At 49.7% G+C, this 15,958-nt stretch overlaps 1 protein-coding gene across 5 annotated transcripts in view; it reads right to left on the reverse strand.

Moving 5' to 3' along the window:
* The window catches only part of TANC1 (tetratricopeptide repeat, ankyrin repeat and coiled-coil containing 1), a 230,376-nt gene that overhangs the window by 11,200 nt on the left and 203,218 nt on the right, over window positions 1-15,958 (reverse strand). For all 5 annotated transcript variants that reach the window (XM_024735882.1, XM_024735886.1, XM_024735887.1 and 2 more), the window contains 3 exons: window positions 4,454-4,587; window positions 2,745-2,868; window positions 2,211-2,386 (listed from right to left, as the gene is read on the reverse strand). In XM_024735882.1, the coding sequence (XP_024591650.1) occupies window positions 2,211-2,386; window positions 2,745-2,868; window positions 4,454-4,587 (434 nt within the window). The remainder of the gene's footprint in view (window positions 1-2,210; window positions 2,387-2,744; window positions 2,869-4,453; window positions 4,588-15,958) is intronic.

Below are 15,958 nucleotides of genomic sequence, written 5' to 3' on the forward strand. Positions count from 1 at the left end.
GACACTAGAGGGATTAACATCCAGAATATATAAAGAACTCCTATAACTCAACAACAAAAACCTCAAAAACCCAATTTAAAAATAGGCAAAGGCTGTGATAATCCGTAATGGAAAAGAATATGAAAAAGAACATATATATATACATATATATATATGTGTGTGTAACTGAGTCGATTTGCTGTATAGCAGAAATTAACACATTGTAAATCAACTATACTTCAATAAAATTTAAAAAATAGGCAAAGGGGCTTCCCTGGTGGCGCAGTGGTTGAGTCCGCCTGCCGATGCAGGGGACACGGGTTCGTGCCCCGGTCTGGGAAGATCCCACATGCCGCGGAGCGGCTGAGCCCGTGAGCCATGGCCGCTGAGCCTGCGCGTCCGGAGCCTGTGCTCCGCAACGGGAGAGGCCGCAACGGTGAGAGGCCGGTGTACCGCAAAAAAAAAGAAAAAAATAGGCAAAGGATCTGAATAGATATTTTTCCAAAGGTGATATACAAATAGCCAATAAGCATGTCAGAAGATGCTCATCATTAGAGAACTGCAAATCAAAACAACAAGCTATTAACTGTTAGGATGGCTGCTATCAAAGAAAAGAACGAAACAGAAAATAAGTGCTGGAGAGGGTGTGGAGAAACAGGTAGCCATGTGCACTTTTGGTGAGAATGTAAAATGATACACCCACTATGGACACAGCATGAAGCTTCCTCAAAAAATTAAAAATAGAATTACCCCTCGATTGAGCAATGTTACATCTGGGTATCTATCCAAAAGAATGGATAGATCTCGAAAAAATCTTCAGGCTCTTGAAGAGATATTTGCACACCCATGTTCGTAACAGCACTACTCATAATAGCCAAGAGGTGGAAGCAACCCAAGTGCCCAATGATGGATGAATGGATTAACAAAATGTGGTAAACACATAAATGGAATATTATTCAGCCTTAAAAAAGGACATCCTGACGTATGCTATAACATGAATGAACCTAGAAGACATTATGCCAAGTGAAATAAGTCAGTCACAAAACGACAATATTGTATGATTCCACTTGTGTTCAGGGACCTAGAGCTGTCATTCACAGAGACGCAAAGTAGAAAGGTGTTTGCCGGGATTGGGGGGGTAACGAGGTTAACTGTTTAATGGGTGCAGTTTCAGTTTTACAAGACAAAAAAAGCCTGGACTTTGGCTGCACAACGATGTGAAATGTATGTAACACTACTGAACTCTTCACCTAGGAATGGTTACGATGGTAAATTTTATGTTATGTGTTTTTACCAAAATTTTTTTTAATGATGCTTAGAATGCTAAGATCTTTCACTCTTCCCTAATGTTGATAAACTATAGGATCTGGTAATGTAACATAAGTTGAAAAAGAAAAGTGTGGAGATGTGAGGTTCAGTTAAATAGCTGTTTCTGAAAATCGACATTTAAGTACAGTTTATAACGTCCAGGAAATTGAAACTATTTAACTGTAACATGTAGAACCACCAGGCACAGACGTGCAGGGTGGGGATGGCTTCTGCTCCAAGGTCCACAGCCCCCAGCAATACAGTACCTGTCTGTCTAGCTAATCCTCACCTTAGACACATGTAACGATTCATAAATGATAATTCTCAAGGAGAAATGAACATTCCTCCAGCACCTGCTTGGTGCCTGGGATATGGACACTGACAAAGTGGTTTTTGCCCTGAAAGACATCTTGTGGTTTTTAGTTTATTAAGGTTTTATCCCTTCCTTCCTCAGTTAGACTTGGGCCTTTGGCAAAGAGATAAAGACAGTGCCCAAAGCATTTTCTATTATTTCTAGACAAAGCCACATCAATTTAAAAACAAACCAACTGATTATTTGATGAGTAATTTCTCACATATATAAAAGTGATTTTTAAATGATCTGTACGGGCATTCTATTTACATGGAAACTGTAAGAAAATGAAATGACATATGCACGTGTGTACACATATTCATGTATGTGCGTGCAGTTTGTCATCATGGAATTTTAAGCCTTTAAAGTCTGTTAAAATCTTTACCCCAGGTCTGGAACAGACTGCGTGCCACAGAATTAGAGGAAAACGAAAGCCACCCCACAGCACACGCGTATGACCCGGCCACGCGGGGCCAGCGTCATGCACACTTGGGGATGGCTCAGCTCCGGAGTCTCCACGCGGCCCAGTCCGCCTGGCACAGGTGGGGAGCGTGGCCGCCGCGGTACCTACGGTCTCCGCATCGCCGTAGAAGGCGGCCAGGTCCAGGGGGCTGCGGCCGTTCTTGTCCGTCTGGTCGATCTTGGCTCCTTCCTCCACCAGGAACTGGACCACAGCCCTGTGCCCTTTCAGACAAGCCCAGCTTAATGCTGACAGACCCTCTTTGTCCAGGGAAGAAAGGGCGGCACCTGAAAGACAAGCCCATTCACAGAACATGACCGTGGAAAGACAAGGCCAGAGGCAGACCCTTTCACACCCGCAGGGGCCTGGCCTAAACAGTATCTGAAGCCAAGGGTGAAGTGATCATCCCTGCTGCAGCTGGGTAAAGGGTACGTGGGATGCGTCCCTATTCCCTCTACTTGTGTGCAAGGTAAAAAATTTCCATGACAAGAACACTTAACAAAGATTTTTTCAAAAACAAAACAGAGACAACAACAAAAAACCCAAAAAAACAAAATCAGAAAGTACTAAACGAGTCTGCCAAAGCTCTTGCCCTTGTCCCTCCAAGACAGTCCCACGCGGGGTGGGGTGGGACAGTGCGGCTACCTTTCGAAAGGAGAAATTCCACGGTGCTCAAGTGCCCTTCACAAGCAGCCACCATGAGGGGCGTCCGGCCCTGCTTGTCACTTAGGTTCACGTCACAGCCACGGTCCAACAGCAACCTCACGATCTGAAAGAAACACTCGGGATTACACGCTTCCTTGCTGCCCCTTGAATCACGTGCTCTCTACTCAGGATGGTTTTCCCACCTTTCAGAGTAGTGAAAGGACTCTCCTCTTTTTAAAAACCCCTGTAAGTTGTGTGATCCATGGGGCCTGTAAAATCTTTCTATTGTATTCCTTTGAACAGACTCTTCTTCCAATTTATCTTCTCTTTAACCAGCCGAATTCATTACTATGTCTGTAAAACTTGCACACACAAGGCAGAAATTTGGAGAAGGGAGGATTCCAAGCACAGTCAAGTGATGACAGGACAGCCACTACGGGGGCACGTTGGGTAGCTGAGCAGAACTAAAGGGAAGGCACCACAGCCACGGCCCCATGGAGGGGCTGACACCACGTTCCTGTAGCAGGCGGACGCGGCACGGGCAATGGATGCGAAAACACTCACCAACCCTCTCCCATCAGCCGTCTGCTTCCTGAGGCTTAGGACTGGGGGACCTTCATAGCAGGTGATTTTTGGCAAAGCTTCCTGGAGGAGTTTCAGCCTCCAAGTTATGCCTTTAAACAGTACATGGTGAGAAGGGGAAAAAAACCCAGAGAGGGGTCTCCTACAGTGACCATCCTGGAGGGAACTGCTCTGTCCAGGGGGTTGTGGTCCAGCCTCTCTCCCTCTGGCACCACGCTTGTTTTATTGCCACCACAGCAGAAGGTGGCATATTCCCACTGCTCTCTTGTTCCTGACACACTAACATATGTCTCCAGACTTCCCCATGACTTAGGGAACACAGAGAACAGGAGAGAGGATTATTAGCTAGGGCATCTCAAGGACTTGTGAGAGAGGCAGGGAGTGGCCGGTACAAACCAAGCTCTTAGAAACAGGAAGGAGAAAAGCCAGAATCTTGGTGGGGCACCCTCACAGCTCCTACCAGCAGAGCTAGCACGAACCAGAAGGGTTGAGACTCCACACTGTGAACTTGGGCCTAGAAAATTCCTTCTATAATGGACATGATGGTGAAATCCATCTGTCTGTTTGCAGCTGTGTGTAACCTGGTGCCAGCCATGGGGTAGATACATGGTCACTGTTTACAAAATGAAGGAATAAATGACTGAACCGCTGCTATCAAGGACCCCTTGCTCCCTTAATTAGACTAAAAGCAACGATGCGTCGCTCCTTGTGAAAGAAGCCAGCCTGAATCACAGTGCAGGACCAGAGGGAAAAGGCTTCCCCTCCCATGGAGCACAACAAGCCCACTCTTCTCCCAAGCCTGCTGGACAAGCGGGCTGCACAACCGCAGCAGCCGCTGTGTTACGCCAAGTCTTCTGCTGTCAGGACAGGGCGCACCCATTCCATTTCCCCTCCCCGGTTATGGGGAAGCAGCTGTGGGTCTCTGACCCGGTTACCAGCCTTGCTCCCAGTTACCAGCCAATGTGGCTGACTGTGCTAGCCTGTCAAATGTCTGCCTTGATACAGCAGTGCTCACAGCACAAGCAGAAGTCAAGAATGTGAAAAAGACAGGGCCCAGCAGGGGAGACGGGCAGCAGCGATCTCTATCCCATTCACTGTTTCTGAAGCACTCGGGGTCCCCCGGGTACCTGCCAATGCCCCTGGCGTGCCGCACAAAACAACGGAGGGACCCCTCTCCTGTTCGTCCGAGACGCAGCAGCTCCACGCTCCAGCAGCAGCTCGCAGACCTCCAGCTTGCCTCGTCCTGCAGCGGCCGTCAGGGCTAGAGGGAAGTCACAGGGGGAGGAGTCTGTTAGTATGATGGCCACGTGGTAGTGGCTAACGGTGGCCACAGACTCTCTCACACTCCTCCCGCTGAGAGGAGGGGGACCACGTATCCTGCCCCCCTTGAATCTGGGTAGGCTCTGTGACACCTTTTTCTTTCTTTCTTTTAAAAAAAAATTTTTTTTGGCTGTATCGGGTCTTAGTTGCGGCTCGCAGAACCTTTCGTTGTGGCACGCAGGCTCTTCGTTGTGGCATGCCGGCTTCTCTCTAGTTGTGGCGCGTGGGTTTTCTCTCTCTAGTTGTGGCGTGCGGGCTCCAGAGCGCGTGGACTCTGTAAGCTGTGGCCCGCAGGCTCCAGAGTGTGTGGGCTCGGTAGTTTGCAGCACACAGGCTCTCTAGTTGAGGTGCATGGGCACAGTAGTTGTGGTGCACGGGCTTAGTTGCTCTGCGGCATGTGGGTTCTTAGCTCCCTGACTAGGAATTGAACCTGCGTCCCCTGTGTTGGAAGGCGGATTATTTACCACTGGACCACCAGGGGAAGTCCCTCTGTGACACCTTTGACCAACAGAACAGAGCAGACATGATGCTGTGCCAGTGCATGGGCCCAGGCCCCGAGGTGGGCAACTTCCACTTCCTTGAGCACTCCTTGGAATCAGCTGCCACGCTGTGAGGAAGCCCAAGCAGCCCTGAGGTGAGACCCATTGGGAGAAGCTGTGCATGGCCAATATCCTAGCAGCCAGCCTGCACACACACCTGCGTGCGTGTGTGCCATCCTGGAAAGGGATCCCCAGACACAGTCAAGCCACACCAGCTAGAGCTGTGAGAGCAGAGATGAGCCGTCCCTACAAGCCTGGCCCAAATGCAGATTCAGGAGCCACTAAACGTTTGTTTTATTGTTGCCTTTTTTCACAGTAAGAGACAACGAGAATATAGGGCCACACAAACACAGAGATCAGTATTACTGTCAAGACCAGCTTTTTACCCTAAAGTCACACATTTCAATCAACAAGAGCTAACGATTGCTGAGGCAGTGAGAGCATATCACTTCGTTTCTGCCTTCAGGGAGCTTAGAATTTCTGTAACAAGTCCAGATCCTGGGTTAAGAATGTCAGCAAAGGAACAAAAGGACAATTAGGCTGTGGAGGGCCTTGAGTGCCTGGGCAAACAGCCCAGTGTGATCCTGAGGCAGGGAGCTGTAGCTGGCAGCAGAGGTGCAGTGGGAAGGTCAGCAGAGGACAAAACGAGAACGGTGTGAAGGGAACGAATGCAGGCCCAGAGTCCTCAGGACACCCTCACAGCAGTGACTGCGCCTCCCCACCCCCAAGGCATGATTCCTAATGGGGGCTGGGGAGGCAGAAAGACGGGTTTAGTTAGAAGAGGGGCTCTGCCATGGCATGAACCACTGTCTAGAGGGAAGGACAGTGGCAGGTTGCAGGGACAGCCCCAGGCCAAGACAAAGCTCTTCAGCAGAGGACAGGAAGGGGTGAGGGTGGGAGACACAGCAGTTGGGAGTGTCTACAACGCAGAGGGGGAAGGAGAGGGTGGAGCCTGACGCTGTGGCTCTGCTCTAGTCCTAGGGCAACTCCGTCTCTACATACAACCTCACACCTCAAACTTCTGGCTTCCTGAATAAAGTAAGCATCCCTCCAAATCAGTCAGACGTCTCAGTATGAAAACTAGGAGGACACAGGAATAGATCCTTCACAAAAGGTGAAGTCCAAAGGCCAACAAACTTATGAAAAGCGCCCAACCTCACTAGCAGTCCAAGTAATTGAGAAATGGGACCCGCTGCTGGTTGAGGACATACACATCCTTCCACGCAGCAACCCAGGTGTCGATGCGTGCCCGGACGTGCCCCTGGAGCACACGGGGAGGCGTGCTTGTGACAGCCCGAGCTGGAGCAGCCCAGCTGGCTGCGGACAGCCGACCACAGGTCATGGTGCAAACACTACACGGCCACCAAATAAACACCACATGGCTAAATGCAGTGCAACGGGTCCGCCTCCCAAATTTAACAGAGATTCCAAGAAGCAAAACACAGAAGAACACACAGGGCGATAGCTCAGAACTGAGAGCACTGCTGGGCGGTCTCAGGACAGGTCCACAGTGGTCCCCTTTCCGGGAGGGCAGGGCCGGCATCGCTGGGAACCCTGGGTCTCCCGGCGTTGCTGAGACGGGAAGCCAGGGGCTCAGCAATGCAGCTTCCCTGTGTCCTCTCCAGACCCCCTCTCAGGACAGACACCATGCCTACTCCAGCTCTGTCGGCCAACCATGGTTTACCTCCCAGGACCACACACACGAAAAGGATGTAAACATGACACCTGGACCTCAGCTCCCTCTCAGGGACAAAGAAGTCGCTAACCGCTTTACTGATTTTCTCAAGACAGGGCAACCAGTAAAAACCACAGACGGGGAGTGGAAGCTATCTTGGGTCTCGACCACGGGTGCCATTCCTATCCGTGTTACACAGACAGGCTCGTTGTCACCCATCGCACATCTAAACTTGTAAATAACTTACAAATAAATACCGTAAACAGACTAGTATGGATATCGGTTTATAGACTGATGCATTGGGCTGGAGGTGGGAGTTCCCATACCCCAAATGTCTGAACATCAGTGGCCAAGTGATCCTGTCTGTCCTGTGAGCTTCTACACTAGTGGGCCATGGTCCTGCTGCCAGGCATGCCCATCACGGTCTGTTCCTGCCACAGTGTGAATGTTGACGATTCTGAAGTAACGTGGGCCTTGGGGCGCTTTTCTTTACACTGTCTGGATGGGTCTAACACCACATCCCTGCAAGCGAGGGCTTTGTGAGATGGAAGATCTGGACGCTGAGCCACTCCCTGGGCCTGAGGCTCCCTGGCATCCTTCCTGCAATTAGGGAGCCCCTCCTCTGCCGGGAGCGGCCTGTGGCACGGCGCGAGCACTGGCGCTGCAGGCGGGGACATGGCCAGGCGCAGGCAGGACACCGTGGACGTAATAAGCTCAAGGCTCTTCCGTCCTACGAGGCCCGAGGCCCGAAGCAGCTGATCACCCTGACGGTCCAGTCTCTTTTATTTGGTAAACAGGTTTCATCCGCATTATAAATGGGGCCTTTAAGTCAGGATTTCTGTTGCAGCTGCCACTGATTTTTTTTTTTTTTGCAACCGCCCATCAAAAATGACAGCCCGGCACTAAAAATAGGGCCCCGTGTTTGAAGGAGGTGCCAGAGGAGCCAGAAGTTAGAACAGCTGACAGTCGGAGGGGAGCGCCGCCCAGGCCCGGAGGAGACAGGGCTGGATTCCCTTCTCCCTTCCAGCCCGACCAGCTGCTTAGCCTTCTTCTGAGATGGTGAAGCATCTATCAGCACAGGCTGGGAGTCTCACACAGCTGGCCTAAAATGGATCACACCTCCCTAATGAGGCTCTCGCTTTCACCCCGATGCCCCAAACAACAGGACCTGTGTTTTCCTTTTTCTACTCAGAGGGAATCTTTTTGGTGCCATCGCTCAGGACCCCTGAGGCTAAGGGTGTATCTCAAGTTCTAGCAGCCACGAGGATTTAAGGAGACCATATTCGGAAACAAGCGAGGCTGAAGAATAGTCAACCAGATGCTTAAACAAACAAAACCAGCAGAACTCTGCTCAGGAATTCCAGTTATTCTGCTGAAAAGACTGTCCTCCGAGCAGACCAGCAGCCCCTAACAAGGGTCAGCGCACCCTGCCTGGCCGGAGAAGGGGGAGGGGCCGGACAGGAGAGAGCGCCTGGGAGAAGGGCAAAGCCTCGGCTTCCGGCCAACGGAATTCAGAGAGGAAGGAGAAAGAAGACCTGGTATGAAACGGGGGCTCTCAAAATCAACCTGAGCTCATGGCGCTTCGCAGGACTCAAACTGAACAGAATTTCTTCTACTGCAAAATCCTCAACAAGATGGCATTTCTGTAACTAAACTCCCACGAAGGCATGTGTCATTTTCTGATTAATTTTACCTCGGCCATACCGTCTTCTGTCTTCAGAGACGCACGTTTGTCGTGGCAGGTGTGCATTTTAAGAAAACCCAGCTGACCCTCAACAATACGAAATCCTCACTGAAAACATCAGTGAGAGATGGTTCCTGGTAAAATGGATCATTTGCAGGAATCTTTTAAGAACTAAAGTTCTCCGGGCAGAGATGTGATTTACAAAAGCTCAACGCCAACGTGCCTGGAACACAGTCATTCCATAAGCAGGGCTGTTTGTGATATTTTATGGCAGGTCTGTCCCTCAGACACACAGGGGTGTGTTCCTGGGCCAGGCCGGCAGGCCTGGGGGCTTCAACAATGGATTGTCACCCCCTCTGCCCACATCCTTCTCTCCCGACTTACAGAAAAGGGTGACAGGTCAGAGCACACGCAGGCGGTCCCTGCTTCTGGACAGTGACCTTTTCATACACCACACAGTGACGAGCCAGCCCACACCCCTAGGCCCCAGCTGAGCACGCGAGCCAGAACAGTGCGCGCCCGCAGAAGCGCGCTTCCTGCCGGCTGAGATGGCGGCCCGGGTCGTGGGCAGCGTGGCTCGGCTTTGCTTCCATACGTGTGTTCACTGGTGTGATTTATTTCCTGACATGCTGGCTCTTCCCATCTTTTATAAAAATGGGTGTAAGTGAATAGTGATAAGCAGCAAGGGTCTCATAAATGTCATCTAGTTGCGACCAAGATGGAAACCATTAGATGCAACAAAGGCAGTGAAGACAGAACCCGGGCCAGAGGAGAACAAAGGTGAAAGTGTGCGTGGAACACTGGGGAATTCTCAGCTACTTTATCTAAATGCTGAAATGTAATTTGGGATTCTATAATTTTTTAAACCTCTTTGGGAACGGCAGCCCCTCGCCCTGCACTTAACAAATGACCTCTCGAGGAGTTGTCACCCCAGAGGCTAGTCGGCCTGTGTTTTGCTTTGCTGCCCTTTGGGTCTGGGCAGGGCTGCCACTCACAGAGGCTGGTCCCAAAGGCCTCTGAATGAAAGCAGTGCCCTTTCCTCGCCCTGGGAAGTCAGGCAATACCCACCCCCCGGCCCCCTTCTACGGACAGGCCTGAGATTTATAAAAGTCCAGTATCATAGCCTTGCTTTGTTAAGTATTTCCTTCCTGGCTGAAGGAGGGGAGGGCTTCCATTAGAAGAACAAACTCCCCAAGAGCTATAAATTCATCTCCGCAAAGATCTGAATCCTCAACAATGCAAAGGATAAAATAAAACACAACAAAGATTGCTCTCACTGAAAAATGCCACTGCACCAGGAGACGAACCCCCAGGAGCCTCCAGCACCCCCAGCCTTGACAGACACCCGTGCTGGGAGGGTGACCTTGCGAACAGGAAGCCGGCTCTGCCCAAAAGCTCTCTGAAGCTCACCAGTGGCTGTTTGGAACACCTTCCTTATTGTTCTGACCCTGCCTCCTCATTCTGCACTTGGCATTAAGTCTCCCAGGAGGGCCTGCAGCTGCAGGCCGGGCTGGGGTCAAGGAGAGGGAATCTCTGTTGACAAGGCAACAGGCGGCAACCAAACCACACATGAAGATGCCCGCACCAAATCAGCCCATTTCCCAATGGACTACTTACAAAGCAAGGCAGAAACCAAACCTGAGGAGCCAAGACACCCCTGGCATGTGACCAGTTCTAGAGTAAAAACATGCTATTGGTCTCTGTACACAGCTTAAATATGAACCTCCAATTACCAAGGAATTTTTTCATAGAAATAAAATGTGTCATTGCCACTAAATGGGACTTCCCATGTGACCAAAATTCTTTTCCATCCTTCAAATCCATAAAGGAATTGCAAAGTAACTAAGATTCTGTCACTTAAGCATTCATTTCAATGCTCTATCAAGACCAAAGGTATAGCATAAATATATTACGATAATTAATATTAACAATCAGCTCGTCACTACCTTTGCAACATATCGTATCTGTCGAACACTTAGAGCTGCCGAGCTCTGGGCAAAAGACTATGGGTGAGGGCTTCCCTGGTGGCGCAGTGGTTGAGAGTCCGCCTGCCGATGCAGGGAACACGGGTTTGTGCCCCGGTCCGGGAAGATCCCACATGCCGCGGAGCGGCTGGGCCCGTGAGCCATGGCCACTGAGCCTGCGCGTCCGGAGCCTGTGCTCCGCAGCGGGAGGGGCCACAACAGTGAGAGGCCCGCGTACCACACACACACAAAAAGACTATGGGTAAATTCTTACTTAAGCTTGACAAGAATCCTTCGAATTAGCAGATTATATGTCCATTTTATTGAGGTGAAGGAACTGAGTCACATCATTTGCCCTGAATCATAAAGCTGATTCAGTGTCAGTTAGAAATTAAACCCAAGCAGCTGAAAGAACCTGGAGGCATGCTCTCAATCAGAATAGGAAGATCCTGGTTATCTGAGAGTTTGGGTCCTGGTTCTGCCACCCATTCACTGTGAAACCTTGATGAAATAATTAAATTTCTTTGGACCTCAACTATCTGCACCTATACCATAAGCTTATTAGTCTCTTTCAATGATATGCTTTGTGATTCTAAGGGTCCTGGGTCTTGAGAACTTTTAAAGAAGGATAAGAAAACAGTGCAATGTGAGGTTACTGGACAAGATGGCAGAACAGAAGGACCCTGAGCTTACCTCTTCTCACAAGCAAAAGAGGAAGAGCCTGACGTATTTTAATAATATACTCTGACACTTGTAAACTGCTTCCTACATGATGCTTCACGGCCCTTCAAATTCATAGATTAATTTAATATACAACTAACTTCTGAGATTTCCCTGGCGGTCCAGTGGTTAAGACTTTGCCTTCCAGTGGGGTGGGGGTGGGGGGGGTGCAGGTTCGATCCCTGGTTGGGGAGCTAAGATCCCACATCACACGCCTTGGGGCCAAAAAACCAAAACATAAAACAGAAGCAATATTGTAACAAATTCAATAAAGACTTTAAAAATGGTCCACATCAAAAATCTTAAAAAAAAAAAAAATATATATATATATACACACACACACACAACTAACTTTTACAAGGCAAGTACCACTCATCCTGGTTTTGCAGATGAGGAAAATATGGTCCAGAGAAGTTGAACAACTCACCTAAGGTCACACAGCTAGTGGGAGGGAAGACAGGATTTGAAGTCAGGGAGTCTGGCTGGAATCTGAGTTCTTAATTCTCACACTTTTGCCCCTAAGAAGTCTCCTTTTAAAAAATATCCAACTAATCAAACAGACCATGAACGTTGTTTTAGAACAAGGGTACTAGAAAACACTTTTCTTCTCCTGAAGAGCTGTTAAGCTTTCTCCCACAGACAGTAAGAATAATCTGTAATGACTATGTTTCCTTCTAACTCTGGTCACACAGCATCCTACGGCCAAAACAGCTCAACCTAGTAAACATTCAGGACATTATGGCAGGAATATCCCTGCTCTTCCTGATGTCCAATTCCTGACTTCTTCCCCTTTTCTTATATGTATCAATTCAAGTAAGCCTCTTCAAATCCTTTGAGGAAAATAACATAATTCAATTTAAGAACAATTTCCTAAACTATGGATGACATAAATCATGTTTCATACGGACTTTGTGCCAAAAATCTATCAGGGGATCGCAGCTTTGACCAGCTGTCACTTGCAAAGTGTGCTGAGAATGTTCACATTTTGGACAGACCCTCTTACACACCGAATTACGTGAAGCATGTACAACGTGCTCCTTCTTGGGCCCTCAAAGGGCTGGGCGTACGCTGAGGAGAACAGAGTTATGGGCAGGACCCCATGTGAGGGGTCAGTGTTTAAAAAGGGGGACAGTTTCGACAAAACCATCCTACGCAAGTTGAGATCCAGGCTCAAAAAAAGAGAATCCAAGTATCACTGCTGTAGGAATTTGGAAGAATCAAGGATGATTTTTCTGTGGGAGAGCAGGTAAATCATGTGCAGTCCTGTTAGGAGGGAGTGACCAAAAGAACAAGCAGCCGCGTTTGTGGGTAAAGATGCTCTAAGCTACCAAAATGTAGATGAGCACATGCCTTTCTGGTGAAAGCCCAAGTTTTGTTTTTGTTTTTTTAATGAATAGGAAGGGACTCACTAGAACAAAGGCCTCCGTGTACAGCGAAAGCAGTACGATGAAGGCGGAGCACAGGGTCCTGGTAAGCAGTCAAGCTACCAGTCCATCTACACCTGAAATGCCTCTGCGGGTTTCCACGGGCCCCCGCTCCTTGCCCCTCACCTGCCCTGCAGGACAGGGACACACAGGTCCGCTGATTCCTGCTGTCCTCTCAGCAGAGGAAAGGTCTCCAGAACACACCCACGTCAGGGGCAAACCCCAGGGGTCTGCTAGAGCAGGAAGGGGACAGGGTGTGGACAAACCCAGTCCCTTTGGTTCTTACCCCCCAAATCCTCTATATTGTTAGGGTGACCCCACGCCCATCTCCCTCCTTCCAGAGCCTGCACTACCCCCTTCCCCAGTGCCTACATTACTCAACTTCGTCCCTCCCCTTTCACCGTCCTGGGTTATTCCCCAATTCCCCTCCATTCAGGGTCCAGAGCTCCCCCCTCCCATCCTCTCCAGGGTTCTGGGTTATCCACCCTTCCCCTCCCTGCCTAGGTCCTGGGTTGCCCCCTCCATCCAGGATCCTGGATCACCTCTTCCCACCTCATTCTGGGTTATCCCTTCCCTCATATCCTCTAAGGTCCTGGGTTACCCCTCTTTCATGCTTTCAAAGGACAACCAAGAACTTCTACCTTGTTTAGGACTGACAGAAGCCTGGATTTCCACCAATCTTATTATACTTTCCTAAAGCAAACACCAGCAGAGGAAGGAATGCCTGGACAAGGATTTTCCAACAGCAATACTGGTGAGGGGCTCGGGACCGCCAAAAAAATCAGGTATCTTCAGTGTACAAGAGAAGTCACTTGCTTTTCTCTACAAGATACATTTAGTAAATTCCTTCACACAAATTCTCCACATGCCCCAACAAGCAAGAGACCGACTGTTTTCTTTCCAGTCTCTCACCTGAATGCTGTCCTGAGATGTACCTAACCTGTGTGAAGGCCAAACTCAATCCAGTAAGTCTCAAGCATTCTTTAAATTCTTACCAAACAATAGCCCTCCTCTCTCCAAAAGACCTAAGGTGAAATCTGAGTAAACAAAGGGTTATTTTTAAATCAACAACAAGGCATCCTGTCGCCTGACGTGCACGCAGCGAGTTCTGGGGTGGCTTTGGGTGTGATGAGCTCTGCTGTCCGTGGTCCCTGCAATGAGAGCAGGAGGACACCTCACCCCCAGAAGGACAGGCAGAGCCTCAGAGTGGAAACTGAAGCAGCTGTATGGAGACGACAAGAGGGAAACTTTTAAGACATCAAGGACGAAGTACAACTCATTACCTGGCTTCCTGGCCCCCGTAAGGAAACAGATGTGAGGACCCCTCCCCCAAGACTCGCCTGGAAATGCCCACACCCCAGCTGACAGGCTGGGCCTGAGACTCAAGTCCCATCCAGAATTCCGTGCAGAATTAGAGAAGAGTGAGTGACCTGTGATCAGCATACATGCTGGACTAAACTGCCTGTGTGAACTATGACGATGGAGGGCCACGCAGCTAAATACTGGGGAGAAAACTTCAGCCCTTCTTAGAAAGAGAGGAACATACGGCGTTGTGAACAGCTTTGGCGATAAAAACATAGTGTTTACAATGATTCAACTTCTTTGGAAAGTATTTACCAACTAAAAGAGCGTGGACAACATAAAAGAACACTTGGCATGAAACATTTCCGTCAGACGTCTACCTCCCTCTGACTGACGGGGCCTCTCAGGTCAGAAATTAGGGAAGGGCAGCCCTTGGGAGCAGTTGTATGGCAGGCGGGACAGCGTCCTGTCCGTTTGTGAAGCCCACGGCTCCAGGCCTGCTGCAGACCAGCTGTGAAGCAGTGAGAAGGATTTCCGAGGGACAACAGTGTGAGGGCGCGGCACATCGGGGGAGTGGGCAGTCGGGCTGGTGGTGCAGGGAGGGAGATGTTATGGACACACAGAAGGGGCTGGCACGGTCCATCCTGGCCTGTCACCCGTGCCCACACCACGTGTGGCTGCTAATAGCTGGGGGTTCCAAAAGATGTAACCCAGCACCCAGCCACACTGATGACTGGGATGAAGGCATCTCAGCCAGCCTGGAATCCAGCAAGACACGAAGACACCAGAGGATTGGGTCCCGATGAGCAACTGGGCTCCTTACCTCTCCCCTCCAACAACACAATTTCTCCCAAATTATTCTGCAAAGTGAGTGTCACCTACCCTAAAAGTTACCTAGCTTTGTTTTCTCTAAACCCGCTGGTCCGCTCATTCAACACCTATGTGACAAGCACTAGGGAAGATCAGTGGCTAGCGGCTACCTGGCTGGACAGCACGGAAAGCAAGCATTTCCATCACCACAGGAAGCTCTACTGGACAACACGAGACCGGACACAGTGACCACACACAGAGGTGAGCACAAGAGACCTGGAAAGCTCTGCCCTCCTGAAGCCCACAATTTGGGGACGACAAGCTTGCATCAAATAAGCAACACCAACGATCGAATTTATCAGTGCTAAGTACTACGAAGGGAACTGCAAGGTGACCCCAAGGGGCCGGGGCTGGGAAGTCTTTGCTTACAAGACAGGCAAACTTGCTGAAACAGAAGGGCCTTTATGCCCCTGTAAAGAGCGTGAAGTTCTGCCCAGAGACAGACAACAGGCTCACAGACTTGACAGTGGCCTAGAGTTTGGAAGCACAGTTCCTCTGACAATTCACGACACCGTGAGTCACCAGTTAAGCATTTCTGATCATTCCAGTTTGGGCAGATTCCCATCACACACTGACAAGGAAACAGTAACTCGGTTAGGTCAAGACTTCGTGGGAGCCAGTACTTGCTTGTTATGGCTGTGGAATGCCTGAAACAGAGATAATGCAAGCATCTGATGCGTTCTTGTCATGGTTCAGGCTGCCCGGAAACCATGGGATCAAGGCTGTCCGACCAAGAGTGTGAATGTCACGAGCAAAGGGTCTCGGCTGCCTCGCGGGCAGAGCTGCTTGGTGGAGATGCACCCCAAGCCCACTGCGCTGTAGCTCCGAGCTTTCTCCTTACTCCTCCCCTCCACCTGAGTGTCACACTCCTTGAACTGCGTGAGCCCGAGGAGAAGCGCTAAAGAGCTACAGGACTGATTTTGGAAGGGCTGGATCTAGACATCAAACAGACGTAAAAAGCAAATGGCTCCAAATGCTGGTGGAAAGGGAAACTTACATAAGTTAGGCCCTCTGCTCTCCAAAACCAGCAGACATACAGGCATAACTCATCTAATTGCACTTTGCAGATACTGCCTTTGCTCACTTTGTGCCCCGGTGTCATGTTTTGGTAATTCTTGCAGTATTTAAAAACTT

The sequence above is a fragment of the Neophocaena asiaeorientalis genome, unplaced genomic scaffold (genome assembly GCF_003031525.2).
Source record: "Neophocaena asiaeorientalis asiaeorientalis breed wild unplaced genomic scaffold, Neophocaena_asiaeorientalis_V1.1 scaffold72, whole genome shotgun sequence".
Classification (NCBI taxonomy): domain Eukaryota; kingdom Metazoa; phylum Chordata; class Mammalia; order Artiodactyla; family Phocoenidae; genus Neophocaena; species Neophocaena asiaeorientalis.